At 38.9% G+C, this 21,157-nt stretch overlaps 1 protein-coding gene across 1 annotated transcript; it reads left to right on the top strand.

Moving 5' to 3' along the window:
• The first annotated feature begins 3,900 nt into the window (after positions 1 to 3,900).
• Positions 3,901 to 19,455, top strand: stk40 (serine/threonine kinase 40). Its single transcript, XM_088933096.1, has 11 exons — positions 3,901 to 4,115; positions 9,550 to 9,679; positions 10,362 to 10,447; positions 10,560 to 10,703; positions 11,249 to 11,473; positions 11,805 to 11,857; positions 15,458 to 15,573; positions 16,852 to 16,996; positions 17,233 to 17,352; positions 17,708 to 17,792; positions 18,250 to 19,455. Exons 2-11 carry the CDS (start codon positions 9,562 to 9,564, stop codon positions 18,466 to 18,468), a joined length of 1,311 nt encoding a protein of 436 aa, XP_088789222.1. The 5' UTR covers positions 3,901 to 4,115; positions 9,550 to 9,561; the 3' UTR covers positions 18,469 to 19,455.
• Positions 19,456 to 21,157: the final 1,702 nt, after the last annotated feature.

Below are 21,157 nucleotides of genomic sequence, written 5' to 3'. Positions count from 1 at the left end.
TCACTGCGCTGCAGCTGTCTGCCTTCCAATGACAGCTGGTGTTGATAATTTGGACGAGAGTGGCTTATCCGTGCAGCAGAGGGGAACAGCAGGTGGACACGGCTGTTTCAGGTCATTGTTTCCAAGATATAAAAAGAAACCAAGGCCAGGGTCTTTCCACAGTAGTAAGTAATTAGAAGTCAGGTATGAAAAAAAAACATTTGAATTCATGCCCGAATGGAACTTCAGCTGAAGCCAGCAAGCCTTTTTGGCTACATCATTAATTACATCCTGAAGAATCCTACTGTGCTTTACATATAGAAGGGGCCACCTCTGAATTGAGCACCACTTGGATAGTGGTAGTCTTTCTGCGCCACTATGTCCACTGCACAGCAGATCAGATGGAGAAGGGAGAAATTTTATCACCAATTGAATTAAGAAGAAACTTGGGGTAAGGCTCTTTGTGCAAGCCCAGAGTGTGATTTAGCCAGGAGACAGGGTTAACACCCTTATTCATTCAAACAGTACCATGGGATTTCTAATGACAAAATAGTTATGGACCTTGGTTTAATGTCTCACTTAAAGCACCTCAAAAGGATCAGTGTCCCTGTCTTTGTCCTGGGGTTTTGGTTTGTAAATTCTGGTTTAGTAGAGTGCCTCCAACAATTTTTTCTTACTGTCCTCCAAATGTGGTAATAAACAGTCTCAATCTTGCTTAATTTCTGTGATGATTACCTTAGCTTCAATGCCAAGATTAGGGTACAAAGTGGTAATGGTACCAGCAAACAGGGAAGGACAATAGAAGCATTGTGTATGAATATTTTGTACATGAACAGGCAATATCTCCTTAACGTGTTGGTAAAAAGATATCCTTACTGCAACATGTCACTATTGCCTCATAGCAAAGCCCTACATCTGGCATGCCCAGGTACAGGCTCATTGTTAACATCTATTTCTATTCTTCTCTGAAGCTTTTCCCAAGGTCAAACAGATCAATTCAATCATTTTTAGCTCTAGAAGGTACTACGGGTCTGTAAATCACATTTAAAAAAGCCTTAAGTCTCATATGGCAATACTTAACATGTTTTCCCTGTATGCTATTGTGCTTGTGCCAATTTAAATATTATTTTCCCAAACTCATTTTCTAGTAGTGCTATAGTATTCTTAAGTGCTTTACTTTGACCCATTTTCTTGTTTTTGCCAGTATGATTCTGTATAATATTCCAGAGTGTTTTAAATCGTAGCATTAGGGCATTCTGAGCCATTTTGTATAGCCTTGTCTCAGGTCAATTATTCATCTGAAAGGATAAAACCCATTTGCTTCCCAACATCTATTATCCCACTGTTACTGTGAAGTTCTTAATAGCTTTGTCTCCAAAGCTGCACTTCAATTTGTACAGTCCACGTTTGTATTTTTGTTCTGTTCTTCATCCTCTCGAGAATGAGATCCCTGGATTCATTAACTACTAACTACCAATTGGGCTACACAGGCCGAAATGCCACCTTTTGTTATTATGTGCCGAGATTTGATTCACACTCATTCCTTCATGGCCAAACTTTTTTTTTATTCTAAGTGGTTGCAATTGGTTGGTTCACCCCTGGAAGCTCACCCCTGGAAGTCAGAAGCTGACCTAGGATTGATATCAATTGCAAGTCCCATTCAATGTTTTAAGAGCTGAAAGCAAGTTTTAAAATATGTACCAAATACAAAATTGAAAAGAAATAGCCGGTAAATAAGGGAACACATTGGGAACTCCTGCAGTATTCATTTAAAGAACCTTTTCAAATATCTAGCCTTCTTTACCATTCATCTTCAAACAGAGTGAGCTGTGAAGTTGAAGATCTGCTGCGAAGCGTCTGTAAAAAGGTGAAATGTGCCACATTTTAATAACTTTTTTGGTACACTCTGTAATGTACTCTTGCTGACGCAGGCTCACAGCCACTAGTTATGCAGGGTACTTTTCTAAACAGGAACGTCGGTGGACATGTATATAAATATTCTCCTAATGTTCAATACAAATTGCGTAATTCCATAGAAAGAAGACCAGAGAAAAGGTGTGGTTACAACTGCTTTTATGTCTTTGAACTTATGTCGGATGGCATCTAGCTTTTTTTTTCACCTGTGGGCGCTTTCTGACTGTGATTCATAGTTTCCACTTCACAGATGTGGGATGGCTAATGTGTTAACCCTTGCAGTGGAAAAACGTTTTATGTGGCTGAACAGAAGAGTTGCACTGAATCACGCAGGACATGAAAAACCGGCTGAAAATAGCACGGCTGTTCCTTTTTTTTTTGGACTTGCCATTTTTCACCTGCCCACTGTTTTGTGACTGTAGGTGGGGTGTTATTCTGCATGGAGGGGCTATATTTGGCCTAGTGGGAGATCCTGTTAAAACATTTTTGAGACAGCAGTTCCACAGTCAGTAGCTGCTGTGTCATTCAAGATTACCTGTCAGCTTCACTTCTGCCAGTTTTTTTTTATGAACTTCAGAGCACTGAAATAGATCTGTAAAACCTGCAATAGGTCACTGAGATACAGGCATACTTAAATGTCCTGTTATCAATAACCTTGAGGCAGGCTGGATCGATTTATATTACCATTAAAAATAGAAAGGCTACACAAGTTATATAAAAGAACAGATGCATCTGAAGTTTTTTTGACATTTAATGTATTATAGTTATTATGTAAAATATTCACAATCACCAGTCATGAATCTGATTCTTTGCAATTCCTTTTGATTTTCACAAGAACAAAACAGTAGCCATGCGTTTAGAAAAGCACATCTCTGCACCTCCTGACCCATAATAATAAGTCATTGTCACAAGTTTCACACCTTCTATATACTTACCACAGTCAGTCAGATTTGCTTCGGTGTGGAGGACCAGATCCTAATAATGACTGTAGCTAACGTTCCATGATTGCAATCATGCTTATTGTATTCGTCTGAGTGAATGGATTTGGCTCCATGTCTTGAATGGCTGTTTCTCTCAGAGGAGAGTATAGCACTACCTATTAGGAGTATTGCATAAGCTGTTTCATGATTGTAATTTTGCATGAAACATGAGTCAGAGTTCCTATTACAAATGCAGTCACAGAGTAAACGGGGCGCCTGTTTGTCCAGCCTTTTTGCATTCAAGTTTTGTGTTACTTTTTTATCTAAATGTGAAAGTACAAATTGTTCGCTGTTTAAATTCCGTTCTCCATTTCAATCACTCAATCTAAAATGCGCCGGACGTATTCCACACACATCTATATCTACATTTGTGCTTATATTTTTAAAAACGTAAGACAATGGTCATAGACAAAGAGCGTTGGTTGGCCTGCGCAAATTATAGTTATATGTTTTCCTTTGCAGAAACACAACGTACTGATTTATCAGATGGTTTACATTTTGGTTTACATTTTTTCTTATGACATTGCCTATTTTTTTCCAGATCATTCACAGCTAGCTCTGCAGAGAAAAAAATACGTATACGTTGAAAAGGCCTTTAACGAAGTATCCGATTGTGGGTCAGAAAGATTCACTATTGAGTACAATATGATGACGTTTTCTAAATCGGTACATTTAGAGTACTATATCCACTCTAAAAAAACAGCGGAACATTTTTTCACTTAAGTAGACAGCACCTCCCTTTGAGTAACAAATGCAGGGATATACACTAATCTATATTACAGTAATCTTCAGTAATCCATTTGCAACAGTGGTCTTTATGCAAACGCGCTTGTGCAAGATCAGACAGACCGCTCAGTTTAGCCTGCCCTTTAAATTAAATATCCCGTTTTCCTGCAGAGCTACATTACAAGGAAGGCATAAAAAAAAACCCTCATAGTTTTTACATTAGTGTCACAGACCGAAGCCGCTCGTTCATTGGCTGAGCGAGGCTGTCATTCAGGAGACGTGCGTCATTTCCGTTGTCAGGTGGTGCTGCTATGGAAAGATGTGATCAGAGGGTCAGAAAGAGGAGGTTTTTCCTGGCTTGCTCATTTCAGTAATAATAAAACAACTTCTGAAATTACAAAAGACGGGCTGGTGGCGTTGGGAAAGTAAAACTCAGTGCACCGTGCCTGAACACAGAGCAGGAAGAATGCCTCTGTTGTAGAGGAGATTTTTTTCCCGGCTGTATTTTGGCATAAGGTAAGTTGTCGATCAAGGATCTCGGCTGCCCTGGCTCAGAACTGGAAACACACTACTACTGTACTTTGTTTAAAGGGCCTAGTTAGTCTGTGGCTTTAAAAACTGTGTTGGGCGACCGAAAGGCGGTGTTTTCTGACTGCCATAACATGTCAAGTTAAACGGATTTTAACTAGAGTAAAATGCGTGCTGAGAGACCTAACTACGCCGTGTGCAGAATTGTGCCGGTTTCCTGTAATTTATTTTCCTTCATGATCTGTTCAAACTGTTGTTTTTTTAATTTTGGTTGGTTGGTTCTCAAGATTATATATATATATATTTTGTTTGGATGCCGGTACGTTTTTGTTTTGGTCTTGCTTGTAAAAGACAGGGGGCTTGGTATTCGGCTCTTGTCCTCGTAAAACAAAACAAAAAATAATCATTTTATTATGATGAGTCGTCTGAACCTTTTTTTTTTTCGGGGGGCAGGTCGTGTCTCTTACTCTCTTTTTTTTTTTAACGCGTGGTGTCCTCTCGGCGAGTAGCCCCGAGCCCGGACGGGACTGGAGACAAATGGTGTCCTGTCGGAATGGCTTCGAGTTTCTTTCAGTCAACAAAAGGGGTCGTGTCCTTACAGTAAAGCTGAATTGTACTTCCCTGTCCCTCTTCCTGGCCTGGTGTGCGAGTTTCAACTCTTTGTCAGATCGGTGTCTAATAAGTTGACGGTGCAGAAACGCCGCGACGGAACTTATTCTCTTTGTTTGCTCAGTCATTAGTGCGACAGTGACCTGTGGTCTTCCATTATGTACCTCCTTCGACCACAGTGTCCCCCCCCCCCCCCTACATTTAATTTGAGGAAATGAGGTGCACTGGGCAGGAGAGAGCTGCTGTTAGCGTGCAACCTTTTGTGTGTGAGGTGAACGTGTTTTACCCCCCAAAAAGGCATGGGGGAAGCCTTTCGATTGAAGTCTGAAGTTCCTTTATCTTAAAATTCAGACTTGCATTTAAATCTGGTGCAGAAAATAGCCTATACATCAGCGCGGGCGTTCAGAGCTAGTGCTGGATTTTCTGGGCATTCGCTTGTCCTGCCCGGTACACGTTGTATGTCCTCACCCTAAACCGAAAATGTGCACGTCATTATTTTTTCGTTTGTTGATGGAGTGAGGGCATGTGTTCGTGAGCTGACAGCACTATTTTTGAAGTGTTAGCTGTGATTGATAGTTTGTCGTGCACTCTCACATTTGCGCTTGCTTTATTTCCCTTTAATGCGTGCATTTTTTCCCCCCCTATCAGTCATATCACACAGCAGCCGAAATATCAATATGCAGAAAATATGCCTCAGCCAAAATGTCTCTTTCGATGTGGTGGGCCTAAGCTTTTTGCTGGTAGATATGCAGCTATTTATCAAAATGTATCTTCCCCGAGTTTACTTGATGTGTTAATGCTTTTACAAATGACACCAGGATACGTATCCATTTAAAGCACCAATGCATTACGGTTTGTGTTTTAACATCGTCTCATCCTCTGTGTAGGAACCGATCCGGTTACTGTACTCTTAATAGACACCACACTAAAATAAAACTGAATACAAAATCTAGCTATTGTGATTTTACGGTATGTATGTCATCTCTTTTGGAAATCCTGTGTGTAGTATGCACACAAAAGATGAGGATTTACAGGTTCCGTTTTTGAGCTCTTTCCAAAGCTTTTAGTAGCTCATCTTGTTGGTTACAGTGTTCATTTAGTGTGTTGCCTACACGAGTCTGTCATTGTTATTGTGCAGTACATTTTTCAGATTTGTTTCGGTGGGGGTGGTTTGGCCTTTTAGAAGCAGATTAAGAATGATAGCAGTGGGTGGAACATCAGCGACTTGCTGTTGCCCAGTGCTGCTTTTACAACTATTTAAAGACACTTCACTTTGCACAGATAAAGCTTAAATGTCTGTCTTTGCATGTCTGGAATGTGGTGAAGCAGTTAAATTTGTCTATGATTCTGACCTGTTCTCAAAACTTGTCACCGTCTCTCTCTCCGTATGCGATTATCGGTCGCTGCATGTGTATAGGTGAGGGACTGGGAGACACTGCGCTATACTTACCATTTCACGTTCCTCCGTTTATCGCCTGATGCGAGAATGTTTCTGTTTTTCTTATGTGCTGTTTGCACTAGGCTGCATCTGTATTTAAATGGTGGTTACCAATTCAATTCAAATGCACCTTTTGGGTGCAGTTCTGCAAATTTCCTCGTTTTATACAGAATTATAATGGTGGGTTTTTTTTGGTTCTGAGCATTACAAAATTTTGCAAACACGTCTTGGAGGCTTTCTCTCCAGCGTAGTGAAGGTTTGTCATAACCTGTTTTATCTGCTAAACGGTGAACCATCGTACTAGTAGCATAGTGTTATAGAAACAAGATATTCCCTGCCTGCATGAAGATTTGTCATTAAAGCAAACCATTGTGAAAGCTGCTGTTCAGTCCTGCAGTTGTGATAACATCTCAGATTTACAGCTTTTGAGAGGCACACGCAAGATGTGTTTAAACAACAGCATTATTCTGTCTCCTCTGCAATTAGTAATTTCTCCCCATTTATAAATTGAGGGTGGACAAATTTGATCCAATTCATTAAAACTGCCGCCTTTGTGCCTAGCACTGCTTTATTTGATGCTATTTTTATGCATGATGTTTAACATTTATAAATGTAACATTTTATTCATTGATAGAATATGAAGCCATAAAATTTAGCTGGACTACAGTCTAAGTGTTAACATAAACGCTATTTAAAAACAAAGTCTATACCTTAGTTTGCTTGCCTAAAACTTTCCCTTCTGGCTAAGACTGCTGTTTTAAAACCCTGAGTCTCTGAGGAGATCGCAGTTACAATAAGTACTAAGTGCCTTCCCCAGTCTCATTATTGTAACCTGAAGCAGAAGAGAGACAAGGTGAAAATGCTGATTCAAGTACCACTCGTTCTTCATTCATGTGAATATTTAAGTGTTTTTGTTTTTTGAATGACCTACATGGAACAAAGGTACTTCCTTTATTTTTAATCTGGTCTTTGCAAAAATACAAGGGAATTGTACTCTGAATGTATCCAGAGGCCATTTTCCCATCATGCGATTATGGAATTAGAAGGGAAAGGCTCTAATCTGTTTTTTTTTAGCCTGCTATCTGCTCTCAAGCTGAGATACAACAGAAAAGGAAAATGCTGAGCGTGGTGCTATAAAGTGGCATGGCTCATATCTAGAAAGAAAAGATGAAAGAGTCCTGACTGCATGCTGGTGGACCACAAATGGACTAGTCCTCTGGTGACCTTTATAGCACTGCAGTGTGTCTGTGTTGAGAAAATGCTGTTTTACGTAGCAACGTGTAAATATAACCAGTGCTGCCAGTACCCAAGCTTAAGCAACAGCCAGGTCTGTGGTTAATGGGAGAGGATGTGCAAGCAGCATTCCAGGCCTTTTTCCTGGTTATATTTATGTAATAAGCAATTCTCTGTTCCTGCTGTGTGCACTGTAGCAGTGTGGTGTAAAGTTCACGGTTTAGGGATTTCCCTCATTAAAACACACAGCAAAAATAGCTGACTGGTGGCATGGAATGTTGTGTCACAACATGGTCTGATATATTGTCATCCATTAGTGTAGGAACTGTATTATTTTGTGTTGGCGCATGTAGTCCAAAACCCCAAAAATGTGTGTGATTTTTTTTAAAAAAGTGGTCCACTTAGTTCACTGCTGCATGCACCCTATTTCATAGTTCTGAGTCAAAAGGAAGTATTATTTTAAAGATCTTTTCGTACATCACTGCATTACATAGGCAGTTTCAAAAATAAAAACGATAGACCTTTTATTAGGAATCGAATATTTTAAAAATTTAGAAAGCACAAGTTGTTGAAGCATCATATTTGTTTTGTCTCGTCAGTCTCATACTCTTGATTTTACCCCCGGGACCCTGCAGGGAAGATGTGATTCACTGCTCTTGGTTATGTGCTAACTTCTCTGTTATGGGAACTGCATTTTAAACAGAGAAAGAAATTTCTTAAAATATAATGATGCTTACCATATTAAAAAAGAAAATATTCTGTGCAGATAAAGAAAGGACATTAAAGTGCTGCTATAGCATTCTGTCATGAAATCTGAAATGATTGATTAGTGACCTGTTCTGCAAGCATGTGCTTGTGCTTGTTAAAAAAGAGCAATAGTATTGAGTTTGTGTTGTACTTGGAAATCTGTTAAATTAACAAAACGGAAGTGCTTTGCAAGAGAGAATCATGTTTTTCTTAAGATGACCCTGTCATAATTCAGTCTTGCAATTCCTTTCTGAAGTGTTGCTTCTCTGTGTGCAAAAATAGAAAGTGTCTAAGAGCTTGTTGTCATACCACATTTGTTCTGTCCAAGTTTAAAATGAGCAAGAACTTGGCCACTTAAAATTAGGAGCATTTAAGAAGTCTTGCTGTTCTGTTACATGGTGTACTTGGAACTGTTGAATGTAATTTGAATGGAAAGTTCGTTTTTTTACTGGTAGTGTGGCATTTTTTATAAGTAAAAAAAAAACTGGTCAGTTTTGGCAGTGTAATGGATTTGTGAGTTTTACTTTTCGCAGAAGAGATTGTGTTTATAGGAAATTGCATTAAGAGCAAGAGGAAGTATTGTAACAGAAAGTGTAATATAGATCATCAGATAAAATTGACAGATTAAATTCACCACAGAGTAGCAAAACATCACAATAATGCTGAATATTCAGTGTGATTTTGTTTTTCTCAATGCATTATTGTAAAGACGATGGCCCTCAAAATCAGCCTTCAATTGTTATTATTCTTTTTAAATGGGCCAAAAGTTCTCATCTTTTCACACAGTAAAGAACAGAACACATTGGCTTTGGAGCTTTCTTCAGGTTGCAGCAGTTGAAATATTTTTTCTTTTTACTTTTTCCCAGCACAGAATTAATATCTGCTTGCTCCGTTTGCTCAGAAACTTAACAGCTGCCCACACTCCAGTTACTAACCAAGGTGTCCTTTTCTTTTTCAGAAAGTGACATTTTTTTTATTTCAGTCCTCAATTTAACAGTGTTGGTTGAGAGCAAATTCCCATTTACAATGCAGTCACTCCATGCTGATGCTTCGCTGCCTGTGCTCCCTCTTGCTGGAGGTGATTTAATCTGGGTGTTACAGGGTTTGTTTGCACCTCCAGCAGTCCTATACAGTTGCTAATTAACCTCCAATGTCCTGTTAACTACTACTGAATGCTTATGTAGATAATCTGTCTTGGTTGGGGGGGGTGCTGATAATACTGTGTAACTGAGGCACCTCCTCTTACACATCACTGGGGCAGGGGCTGTACTGCCAGGCAACGGCTGTACACAGTGTTCTTCTGGAAGATGGTTTGTGCACTGAAATGTGGCAGACAGTACATGTAATGCCTGCTGCTTCTGGCTTGCTAAGGTCTTGTCCTTGTGTTCCGTTCAGCGCTTTAAGAGGATGTCAAAGCGACGGGCATCGGAGAGGGGAGCAGGAGAGACGTCCGCCAGAGCAAGCAAAGTTCTCTGTTCTGGGATATCAGGAAATAATGCCAAGAGAGCCGGGCCCTTTATTCTTGGTAAGAAGGTGGATGTTTTTTTCCATCAGTTCTGTTTGCTAAGGGGATTTTAAAATTGTGCAAGATTGTGTATATCCCAGTGGTTTTGGTCATGGAATTTAGTATGCTTTTATGGAAATGGTACAGTGTCTGCTAGGTCTGTTTGTATTTTTTTAATTTACAAAAATTAGTCATTTTTATTTGTCGGTCTATGTATTATTTTCAAATAGTTAATCAAAGATCATTATCACAAGTTATAGAGGAAAGGAAGTAGTCACAACTGGAGTCATTTAATTTTCTGTCAGTTATAACAATTTATGGATAATAAAACAATGTGATTAAAATTAAGACCTCAAAAGGCTGTAACACAGAGACTCATAAAGAATCTCTTGCAAGGTACAATGACTCTGCGAATAAAATTGCTAGTAGTCAGTCATTCTTAAGTGCCACTTCTTAGATTGCTAAAAAAATGAAGTGGTTCTATGCAATTCAATACTTGAAGCTCAATTGTCATAAAGAATGAAAATGGTTTATCATTTTAGTTCTGAAGCTATACAGATATCATAAAGCATCTACGTTTTCCTTTTTAGAGGCTAAAGTAGGTCTTGAAATTGCATTCTACTGTTTTCTGATTGCATGTATTGAGCACCTGTTGTGTGTGTTGAAAATTACTCAATGCAACATCTTTGCTTTTTGTTCTCAGGACCCCGATTAGGGAACTCTCCAGTGCCAAGTATAGTTCAATGCCTGGCAAGAAAAGATGGCACAGATGATTTTTATCAGTTAAAGGTGAGTCTTAATCTTAGTTTGCAGGAATCACAGCATTGCTCCTGTCTAGAACCATTTAACATAAATTGCTACCATCTCTGAGCATGTATGTTTTATGCATTTCTTTTCACAGATCCTCACTTTGGAAGAAAGGATTGACAAGGGAGGGGAGACCCAGGAGGAGCGTCAAGGAAAGATGCTGCTGCACACGGAATACTCCCTGCTGTCTTTGCTTCACAATCAGGACGGAGTGGTGCACCATCATGGCCTCTTTCAGGTGAGAGACGATCGGCGCACTCTCCTGCACTTCCTCCGCCGTCCCGCAACAAGAGGGACAGTGCGACTGCTGATAAACAATTTACAGTTAATTTAATCAAAAGGGAAATTCTGATGGCCTAGAATTTCAGATGTGTAGTCCAGCCAGCCCCCCCCCTCGCCGTGTTCAGTGCCACTATATTTAGGAACTTTCAGGAGCAAACTTTCCAGAGTGTTTCAAATATATGGGAAAGAGTCTTGGATTTAAGAGGTGGTTCCTGGTTTTTTCTGAGTACCTCAGGTTAGACTGTCACCTTTCCATTTCTTTTGGAATGAGCATAAAATGTAATAATAAATTGCATGTCACCAGTTAGTTAAGGATAATGTACTACTGCCTCTCGTATCTGTAAGGTAACTGTCACCTGTTGACTTTTTCAGTGAACTGTGAAAAGGAAGAACATAAACTTCTTCTCAAAATGATTTTTTTTTTTACAGTTATGACTGTGAGTCTTTAACGGTTAACTGAAAACACTATTAAAAAAAACTGCCATGCACTCTGACCTGCAGGATCGAGCCTACGAGACTGTTGAAGATCACGAAGCCAACAAAATCCGAAAAATGAAGAAGCGGATCTGTTTAGTTCTTGATTGTCTTTGCGCTCACGATTTCAGTGACAAAACAGCAGACCTCATCAACCTCCAGCATTATGTTATTAAGGAGAAGAGACTGAGCGAGAGAGAAACCATTGTAATATTCTACGATGTGGTACGAGTTGTCGAAGCATTGCATAAGGTAACATTATTGTTCTTAGCCTTTTATCACACTAACAGGTTAATTTGTAGCTGATACCATTGTTGAGAAGGGGGCTTAAAGCTTGAAAACTGTAAATAGCCTGTCATGCAGGTCATCTATTTACATGTGGTTGAATAGTAAAAGATACCATGCATTTAGGAAAGGTCAGAACAGAGAGGATAGTGAAACATGCAGATTGTCCCATGTTCAGTCAGTATATATTACTAGCTGTGTTGGAAAGCTGCTCTGGTGCATTGAAATGCTACCTTGATGGAGAAGGTTTTTTTTTTATTTGGTGTAGTGTGACAGCCTTTTTCTCCATTTTCTACAGAAGAATATTGTGCATAGAGACTTGAAGCTAGGAAACATGGTGCTCAATAAAAGGTAAGGTCTGAACTGATTTTATTCTTAACCTGCCGTGAGGTTAGCTGTCATATGAATCGTGGATTAACAAAAAATAAACGATCAAAAGTTTATTTTAATTGAATGTGGTTTTCCAAGAATGCTAAAATTGCTGTGCATTGCTGCATTTGCTTCTCAAGCTATCTAAATGTTATATAAAGAAGTAATATTGAATAAATCTCAGTAAAGTGTTGCAGTTCTGGCTCAGTTTTGTCATAGATTTAAAACTTTGCGTTTTAATATCCCTTCTAAATGCATTAAATGCAAGACAAAACACTCACTTTTGAAGCAAGCGTGTGTATGGAAAATGCTTGGAACTTAAAAGATTGTAAGACAGAGTGAATTAGAAAGTATTCCTATTAAAGCCAGGAAAATATATAAATGTAGCACTGAATCAAAATGTTTTTTTTGCATCAGTGCTAAAAAAGCCTTTTCCGTTCACAGTAATTCCTTACAGTAAGTAACAAAAGGGTAAAGAGTGAAGCGTGACATTCTGTCAAAGCACATAAACGCAGAACATCTTTTTTTCTTTCCTCTTGTCTGCTGCCGATTTCTCTTTGTATGCATATGTGGTTTGAAATTGAAAGTGTCTTATGAAGGCAGCATAGTAGACAAGGTAGCAGAACGCACAGTTCCAGGGAAACAATAGAGCTCTGCCAGGAGAGCCATTGCGAGGGTATGAGTCATCCAGAGCAAGCGCTGCTGACGCAAGACAGTATTTACTTTTTTTTCTTCTTGTACCGTCGTCATTAAAGCAGGAGTACAGACTGCAACATGAAAAGGAAAAAAAAAAACTGGAGTTTCACCATTCAGAGGGCCCAGTGCATTAATGCCTGGGGACAACATGTGCGTTGGTGTCAGACCCGATTGCACTGCTGGTTGTTTTTACGATGCAAGCCCCTTTCATGTTGTGGAGATTAATAACAAAAGTGTCGCCACAGTGACTGTCAGTCATTCACCAGTAAGGATGCCCCACCCCTCCTATTTATCAGCACCGAATTGGATTTTAAGTAGTTGGCTTTCCTCCTGCTGTGATGACTCTTCCAAATGGGGTGATAACTAGTTTTGACTAGATCCCTTCCAATTGGGTTTTTTTAAATCTGGGGGAGGGTTCCCGCAGGCTCTTCACACCTCTGTTTCTCCAAATATTTCTTTTCACACAGGGGTTGCAAACAAAATGTGTGGTTTGTTACTGTGAAACAAATTCCATAAAAACAAGGGAATATTGTGGTTGTTGCATTTTGTGTTTTGTGGCTCTTTACATGCAACAACAGTGTTGTGTTTAATGTCTTGATTTTAATTTCGTATACTTTTGAATTGTTAATGTTTTTACTGTAGCTTACTGTCAGCATTCCAAACAATTGTTTCCATTGTTCAAAATAAATAACCTTGTTATAATGCAACACTGAATTTACTGTACATTCTTTGAAATTTGTGCTTTAGTGTTTGCAGCGTCATCTCTTATTTATATCCTCGTCTGCTTAAACTATATATTGAATAACAAATTGCCAGACTGGTTGTTTTTACAAATTGATGGAAAGGCTTTAATGGGCCAGGCCTGTCTCCTTTAGGTTATTTATTTTAAATCTTTGATTAAATATGGGGATGTGGGGTTTCTGGTTTCCTGTCATCTGTGCACACCATGTGGGTTGCGCAGCAGTGAAGCAGAACTGAAGTGTTTTCCCATGTCATTTCTTGCACACTAAAACTTGCAATCAAATTCAGCATTACAATTCCAAAAAACATTCTCGCGCATATAAAGGATATCCCAACAGGGAGCCCCATTTGGAAATGTCCAGATTGTTTTTTTTTCCATGTTGGTCAAGGCCTTTTGAGCAAGGATCTGACATTAATTAGAACAGGGTCATCTACCTCATTCCATGTGAACTGAATGTGCAAAATGTGGATCTGTTATCCTTCATGTTTGATCAAATCAGGCTGCTATGTGTCATTGCCATTAGTGTACTGCACAACATGGTTGTGCCACAGAACTCTGTCCTCCTGCTTATGAGCTGTGCACATGTCCTCCTTTCATGTTACTCTGTTTTGTGATCTGGCTTTATATTGTCCTTTAGATGCCCAATTACTGTTTGCAGAACCTCTGCTGGCTTTAGGATTCATTTTTGTGTGATATTAGCTTTATAAATTGGATCCAGCATTCCAGATTTTGATGCATTTGTTATAATCAAGTGCCCTGTTGTAGAGCTACAGGTCAAAGTATTTTTCGAGAGTACTTATGTGAATTCAAAGCAGGCTCCATGAAATCTGGCTGTATGGAACTTTGTGTAATCTGAGCCCTTTGGGCGTTTGGGCTATACATGCAGTCTGGTTTAAAATATTATATGTTGTTCATCAAAGTATTAGTCATTCTAGTTGTTTAACCGAAGCCATATGGTGACTCATCTGTTTGTCAATGTGGTCTTTTGTTTTTTTTCTTCACTCTATAAAGTTTGAATAATCTGTTTCACAGACATTTCATTAATTAGGAACAAGAAGTAGGTTTATTCCATGCTGGAAAAAAAGAAGAAAGAGAACACAATGTTTCGGCCGTGGAGCCTTCTTCACCTGAAGAAGGCTCCACGGCCGAAACGTTGTGTTCTCTTTCTTTTTTTTCAGCATGGAATAAACCTGTTACTTGTTCCTTTGCAGCCTACGCATGCTGACGCAGCTCCCCACCTGAACTATGTCATTAATTAGCACACCAGCAGTCTCTGTGTGTGTATATGTATATTGCCATAAGATTGAAAAAATCCTGTAAATTTGGGAGCTGATTTTGCCAGTGCCTTTCGGGATTACAAGTATGTACTGTCCTGAAAGGCTTTGACAGTCAACCCCATAGAAAGGCATGGTAGTGAACACTGAATCAGTACACTTCAAGTAAACAAGAGGAGCTGCATGGCCTCACATTTGCAACCTAGCAATGTTCATCTCAAGGAAATGTATCTACAGCCGTCAGAATTGTAAAAAGTGTACCTGCATTATGCTTGGCACATATTTTATATATACTGCACAGGTGGGTAGAGCTTCCCTTTTTGTGCAGTATTGAATTGATGGCACAGATTAACACAAAACTCCAGCCCACCCCCTAGTCACACATTAAGGCAGAATGGCCACATAAACTTGTGGTTGGGTTGGAAGCTTGCAGAAGCGTTACCTTTTAAATTTAAATTGATTGAAGGCAACTTTTTAACACCTGTTAAAACCAACACCTAATTGCTTTTTCTGTCAGACTGGAGGTTTAGGAGCTTTTGCATTTAAAGATAAACTGTTTTGTAAAGCTGACTTTTTTTTTAAACTCTTAGTGTAGTCACACGGCGAGAGCCTCTTTAGGGGAATGTTTTTTTGTTAAATGCTCTTGTTTTCTAGGGGTATTTAATTTTTTTTCAGGTCTTATTGCATCGGAGCCTACGTTATTAGTTTTAAAGGGTACATGTATTTTAAATTGCTAAGTGCTGCCACTTTGACAAACATTGAAAGCAAGAAACCCGAAGTATGATTACTTAAAAGCCTGGTTAAATCCACGTTGGTGAGCCGGTTCCTTTTTTCACTCCATCAGACTGTTTCATTGCTTTCGTTTTAAAGGACTCACAGAATTACCATCACTAATTTCTGCCTGGGGAAACACCTAGTGAGCGAGGACGACCTTCTCAAGGACCAGCGGGGAAGCCCAGCTTATATCAGCCCAGATGTGCTCAGTGGTGAGGGAGAGCATCCATACTGAGATTTATTATTGTAGAAACCGAAAGACATTTGTCAATGAAAGAAGTCAGAGCTCAGCTTGTACAGCTAACGCTCAGGTTTCAGAAATCCATGCATAAGAGAAGTGATGTCATGCTTTTAAAAGATAAAGACAGCGTTTAGATTTCCTGTGAAATGATTCAGCAAATTAGTGTTCACAACTCTGGAGACTTAGAGGGGGGAGTTCTTAGTAAAAGTCAACGAGTGCAGTCTTTGCAGTGTTTGAGGTTTTTTAAGACTGTTTTTCTCAAGTAATGAGAATTTAATGGTCCAGGGGAGTAAATATGGTGCTGTTGCAATTAAAAGCTACATTGTTTCTTTGCACATTTGTCTTCTACTGCAGCACTTTAATCAAGTTTTAACTTTGCGCACTCTGAAATGTTGAATCTTTGAGAGTCAAGAAAAGTTAAGTAGGGATAGTGCAAATAGAAAGTCATGAGCAGCTTCAGATATTTTTGTCTGAAAAGAAAAGGCTTGATTCAGCTCTGCAGAAATTAAATGATCTTGACTTCAGAACAATAAATGCTGTAGCGGTGAGTCACTAAATGAGTCACTGGGAAAACTAAATTACGTTTGTTTGTTATATGTTGACCATAATCTTTGACCTCTCTCTTTAAATTGAGTAACTTCTCCTATATCCTTACAATGTTAATGAATTGCAGCTTTTCAGTGCCTGAAGGGAATAGATGTCCCATAGGAACAGTTTAAAATAGGTGGTTGCTGCTCCCTTTATGACTGTAGATTAAAAGGGGTAGATGGAAAAATAGGAATTTGCAGTTCACTGGGTGGAAGGCATGTGACAAGAAATGTCTCATTATATCATTAATGATGATCAAGGCCTTGTATTTGAGAAAATCTGCTGCAGAATGTCTGCTGCAAAAGCCTTGAGTTGTAGAATTCAAAAAGGTAGTTGTTGAAGTTCTAAGGAAGTTCTGACCATCTTTAAAAAAACTTTTCCTTTAAGAAACATAGTTCATCACTTTACACGATTGAGTGTAAAAATCATCTGTTGAAACTCAATTTGTGAATTTCCCAGTAGAAGCGATTTATATAAATATTGTTTCAAATGTCTTAGATGTGTCTGAAATTCTAGGCAAGTCTTGGGGAAGGAGTAACACGCCGAGTTCAATAGGAGCGGATTGTTTCACTGCTGTTTCTTAATATTGATAGCAAAAAAAAGACGTATCTGTTGACTTGAAAATAAAAATTCTGTTTGCTTTTTCTTCCTTTCCGTGCAGGTCGGCCATACCGTGGAAAGCCAAGCGACATGTGGGCTCTGGGGGTGGTGCTGTTCACAATGCTGTATGGCCAGTTTCCCTTCTACGACAGCATACCTCAAGAGCTGTTCAGGAAAATTAAAGCAGCAGAATACACCATCCCAGAGTATGCACCCATTACTTGACTTTTAACCTTGCAAAGGTGTTTTCATCTGTCGCTTTCATTTGAACTTCTCTGAATTCTGACTTAGACGAACTGTTTCCTGAGATAACATTACATATTGCTTGATGCCATACAACTGCCATTGGATTTTGTTAGCTCTTTAATGAACACAGTGTGCATTTAAGGTTGACTTGTGTAACTTTGTGTTGCCAATGCTTCTCGTGGTCTGTCCCTGGCAGAGATGGCCGCGTGTCGGACAACACTGTGTGTCTTATTCGGAAATTGCTTGTGCTGGACCCACAGCAGAGGCTCACAGCAGCGGAGGTCCTGGAGTCTCTCAGCAGCATCATTGCCTCGTGGTAAGGACTCCCTTCACTGGAAGCCAGCATCTGCACATAGGCGATGAGTATGCTTGAACAGTGCTACGTTGAACATTGAAATAGTCTACTAATGCATTTTTTGAGGATTTCCCATGTAGTGTGTTGAGTTTTTAATATTAAGAGCATTAAGAAAGGCCATTTGGCCTACCTAACTCATTTGGTTTCTGGTGGCGGATTGATCTCAGATCTCATCCAGCTCTTGCTTGAAATTTTAATAACATTACACAAAGTTAAAGAAAAAACTGCTGCATTGACCTTGAATAGAAACCCTCCTGCTGAAGAAACGTTTAAAGATCAAAAACTCCCATCTTTGTGCCCCCTGCACCTTTTACAGGCAGTCAATGTCTTCGCTGAGTGGCCCGCTGCAGGTAGTGCCAGATATTGATGATCAGGTGAACCATCCCGAACATCTTCAAGAGGTAAGATAAGAGTACAAAAAGAAATCACAGGTCAATAGACTGTCATTGCAGGGCTCTGGACACTTGTATGGCGGATGTAGAGCAGGGTGTATTCTGCCATCTAGTGGTAAATCAATGCAATAGCAAGGACGGACAAGGCCGGACGTTTTCATGAATAAAAGTTAAAGTTGGTAATATTTAAATATATTAGAATAAAATATTAAATTGTAGAAATTTGCACAATTGCCTTTTTTCCCCAAAATGTAACAGTTTCATACATACAACAGAATAAATGTAGGCTTTATCAGGCCTTTGTTGAGAAAAAAAATAGTGAAAGCTGAATCATTCCACCACTCCTGACTACGTTTATTCTCTGCCAGCTCTAATTGCATGACTGTTTAGCCACTCAAAGTGACTTGTGCAAAGCTTCCTGAATTCGCGGGTGAAGAGGTTCTTTTGTGCTCCCGTTACGCTTCAGGCCAAGGTGACGGAAGAGTCTTCGCAGTACGAGTTTGAGAACTACATGAGGCAGCAGCTGATCCTCGCGGAAGAGAAAAACACTATTCACGAAGCCAAGAGCTTCCTCCACAAGCGGCAGTTTGGGAACATCCCCCCCGTCAGACGCCTGGGACACGACGCCCAGCCCGTCAGTCCGCTGGACGCTGCTATCCTTGCACAGAGATACTTGCGAAAGTAAGCCATTGGCAAACTGCGGCGGCGGCGATCGCGACCTTCTCCGACCGCCGCCTCGCCATTACACACCGGACATCCAGAGCAATACAGTTCTGCAATAGAGAATAATGTAGCAGTCCATCCCGGCTCTATTGAGGATACATTCTGATTCAGTGATCATCTTTCGTTCCATGGAATATTTTGCTATTTGCTCTTTTTTATCACAGTTATCTAGAATGATTCTTTAATTGTGACTTCAGATCTACCTCTCTCTTCATCTTTTAACAATGACACAGTCCTCTACGTAAGGAGTCGTGAATCAGAACTCGTGACGTCGACATTATTGGTAAAGCATTATCATTGGTGCATATTGTAGTATGGAGTAGCTACTGGTAACAGTCCCTCCATATGATACGAATAAGCTTATTTTTCTTTCTCTTAACAAAGGTAGCATTTTGTGTTTATCTGGTATTTTGGCAAGCCCCATTTTAAAGATGTTATGTCAAGTTCAGTGACCCGACGACCGCTTTATTTTAGAGGTCTTTACCAGTATCTATAAATGCAGAAAAGCCTGGTTCTTGTTATTTTTGCATTTAGGCAGCTATCTTCTACATGCTATGAAATAAGGACAATGCCAAGATTCGGGTAGAGGGTACAATCATGTTGTGTGATAAATGAGTGGTCAAATCAAGCTCAAGGATTGCAAGTCATCTTAAAACAACATACAATGAATTATGTCAGTTAATTTATCATTAGAAATATGTATTTGGATAGGTATGTATGATATTTTTGTATAGATTTCTATTATCAGCCAGCATGATTTTATTCAACTATTTAAAGCCAAGAAGGAGGCAGCATCTTTAAACTGGTTTGTTTGCCAAGGCAGTCAGATGTCTTTCCATTTCTCACCTGTTTGTAATTCCAAGATCCTCCTTGATTTTCTCATTAGGTTTTCAAAGCTACATAAAAGTGTATCATTGTGGTACAAATATATTAAATGTGAAAATAAAAATCTCAAGAATAGGTAAATGTAATTAGTTTAAAGAGTCTACGATACATTTTCACAATGTAGTAAAAATATATGGCTGACGGTATGAAGGTTTCCCATGCTCTAGAGCTAGGTTTGTCTCCTAAAAACAGGAAGCTGACAGTTATAATTTGAGTACACAAAGCTAAAGCACAACCTAAACCTCTTATCACACTGCATTGTTATCATATGTAATCATATGTGCAGTGAGCGTTCCGGTGATCTTACAAATAAGAAACAAAGTTTGTCTTAATAATTAATAATTGTTAAGAATTTAACAATAGGTGTTTTCCAAGGCAACCAACTTTCAGTGCCCGTTTTATAACTAAAGCCCTGGTTTTGAAGACACTTTGGTTTGACTTACAGAAGAAAGTCAGTCGAGAACTGAAAAGACTTGGTTTTTCCTGGTAATGCATCGATCTGTCATATCCATAACATGGATCAGTGTAAAACTTTAGATCCAAATAAACTAGGCAATGTAGAGTTCCATAGAAAGTACAAGACAATTATCTAAAGTTATTACTAAATAAAATCTATAAATTATAAAAGTGTATTCATAAATTTAAAATGGATAACACTAGTAAATGTAACTTCTAAAAATGTTTTTTCTTCACTGTTTATTGATTTCAATGCCTTTTCTTGCCAAGTATATTGTATAACTTTCAACCCTCTGAACGTGAATTTCAGTTCTTGTTGTTTTGATGTGTGCAGGAGCTAGCCAGAGCATTTGGAACGATTTGTTTTCTCCAAATGATTTTTTAAGTCTTTTCTCAGTAATGTTGAGGAGGTTTTTCAATGCATAGGAGCTTATGAATTCCTGTACCCCTGAAGTGCTCGATGTGCAGATTTTGTTTTTGCACTGGCTTCTGCTGAATTTAGGGGTACAATGTATTGTGATAAAATCCAGAACACCAATCCGGAACCCTGTATTACTGAGTATACCCCTAAACAAATCTATAAAATGTGTTAAATGAATCTTTGAAAAATCTCTTGACACTCCTGCCAACAGGTTTATGTTCCTTTATCCAATATTGTTTCAATATTTGTAATTTAATTAAGAGCACGTGCGCATTTCTGAGTTTTTGCTTTAAAATCAGATGTGTATTGTGCAGCCAATATAACACCTTGAGAAAACTGTTGTTTTCATTTAGTTCTTGGTTTTGTTTTAACTCGATAAAGTATACTTGCTTAATCAAAGAGAAGACATCAAGACTGACCACAAAGCATGAGTGAATTATTAACTGTTTTTGTAGTTTTTCTGTCTCTTTCAAGTCATGTGAGTTTTATTTATTCACAGTGTAGAATTTCCACAATAGTTTTCACTTTTATTTTTCATTCAAATGCATCTTAACTTTTAAGAGTGTCTTTTAAAACTGAGGGTTTAGCTATTGCTGTGATTTTTCTCTTTCTGTCTGACTTCCCTTGAGAAGAAGCATATTTTCTTTCCTTGTAATTTGGTTAAGTTGCCACATAATTGTGGATTAAGCTACACTAATACAGAATAGAATTCTGCATATGTTTATTTTTTTAAGTAAATATAGTACATTAGTTTGATTTATGAGAAGAATAATTGTTTATAGCAATCAAGGAATTAATATAATGTTGCACTGTTTATCATCGTATAAGAAGTGTGATGGCAGTAGGTGTGCAGTGCGTTCTTTGAGCTGCTGTCTTGCAAAGTATTTTA

This window comes from Atractosteus spatula, chromosome 14, assembly GCF_055471065.1.
Source record: "Atractosteus spatula isolate fAtrSpa1 chromosome 14, fAtrSpa1.hap1, whole genome shotgun sequence".
NCBI lineage: Eukaryota > Metazoa > Chordata > Actinopteri > Semionotiformes > Lepisosteidae > Atractosteus > Atractosteus spatula.
Note: the sequence above shows the minus strand (reverse complement) of the source record. Positions and strands in the feature narration are given on the sequence as shown.

Bases quoted from the DNA above. Each gene is read 5' to 3' on its own strand.
- stk40 (XM_088933096.1), top strand. From the start codon at position 9,562: ATGTCAAAGCGACGGGCATCGGAGAGGGGAGCAGGAGAGACGTCCGCC. The intron at 10,704-11,248 runs GTGAGAGACGAT...TCTGACCTGCAG, and splicing joins ACCATCATGGCCTCTTTCAG to GATCGAGCCTACGAGACTGT. The intron at 11,858-15,457 runs GTAAGGTCTGAA...TTCGTTTTAAAG, and splicing joins AACATGGTGCTCAATAAAAG to GACTCACAGAATTACCATCA.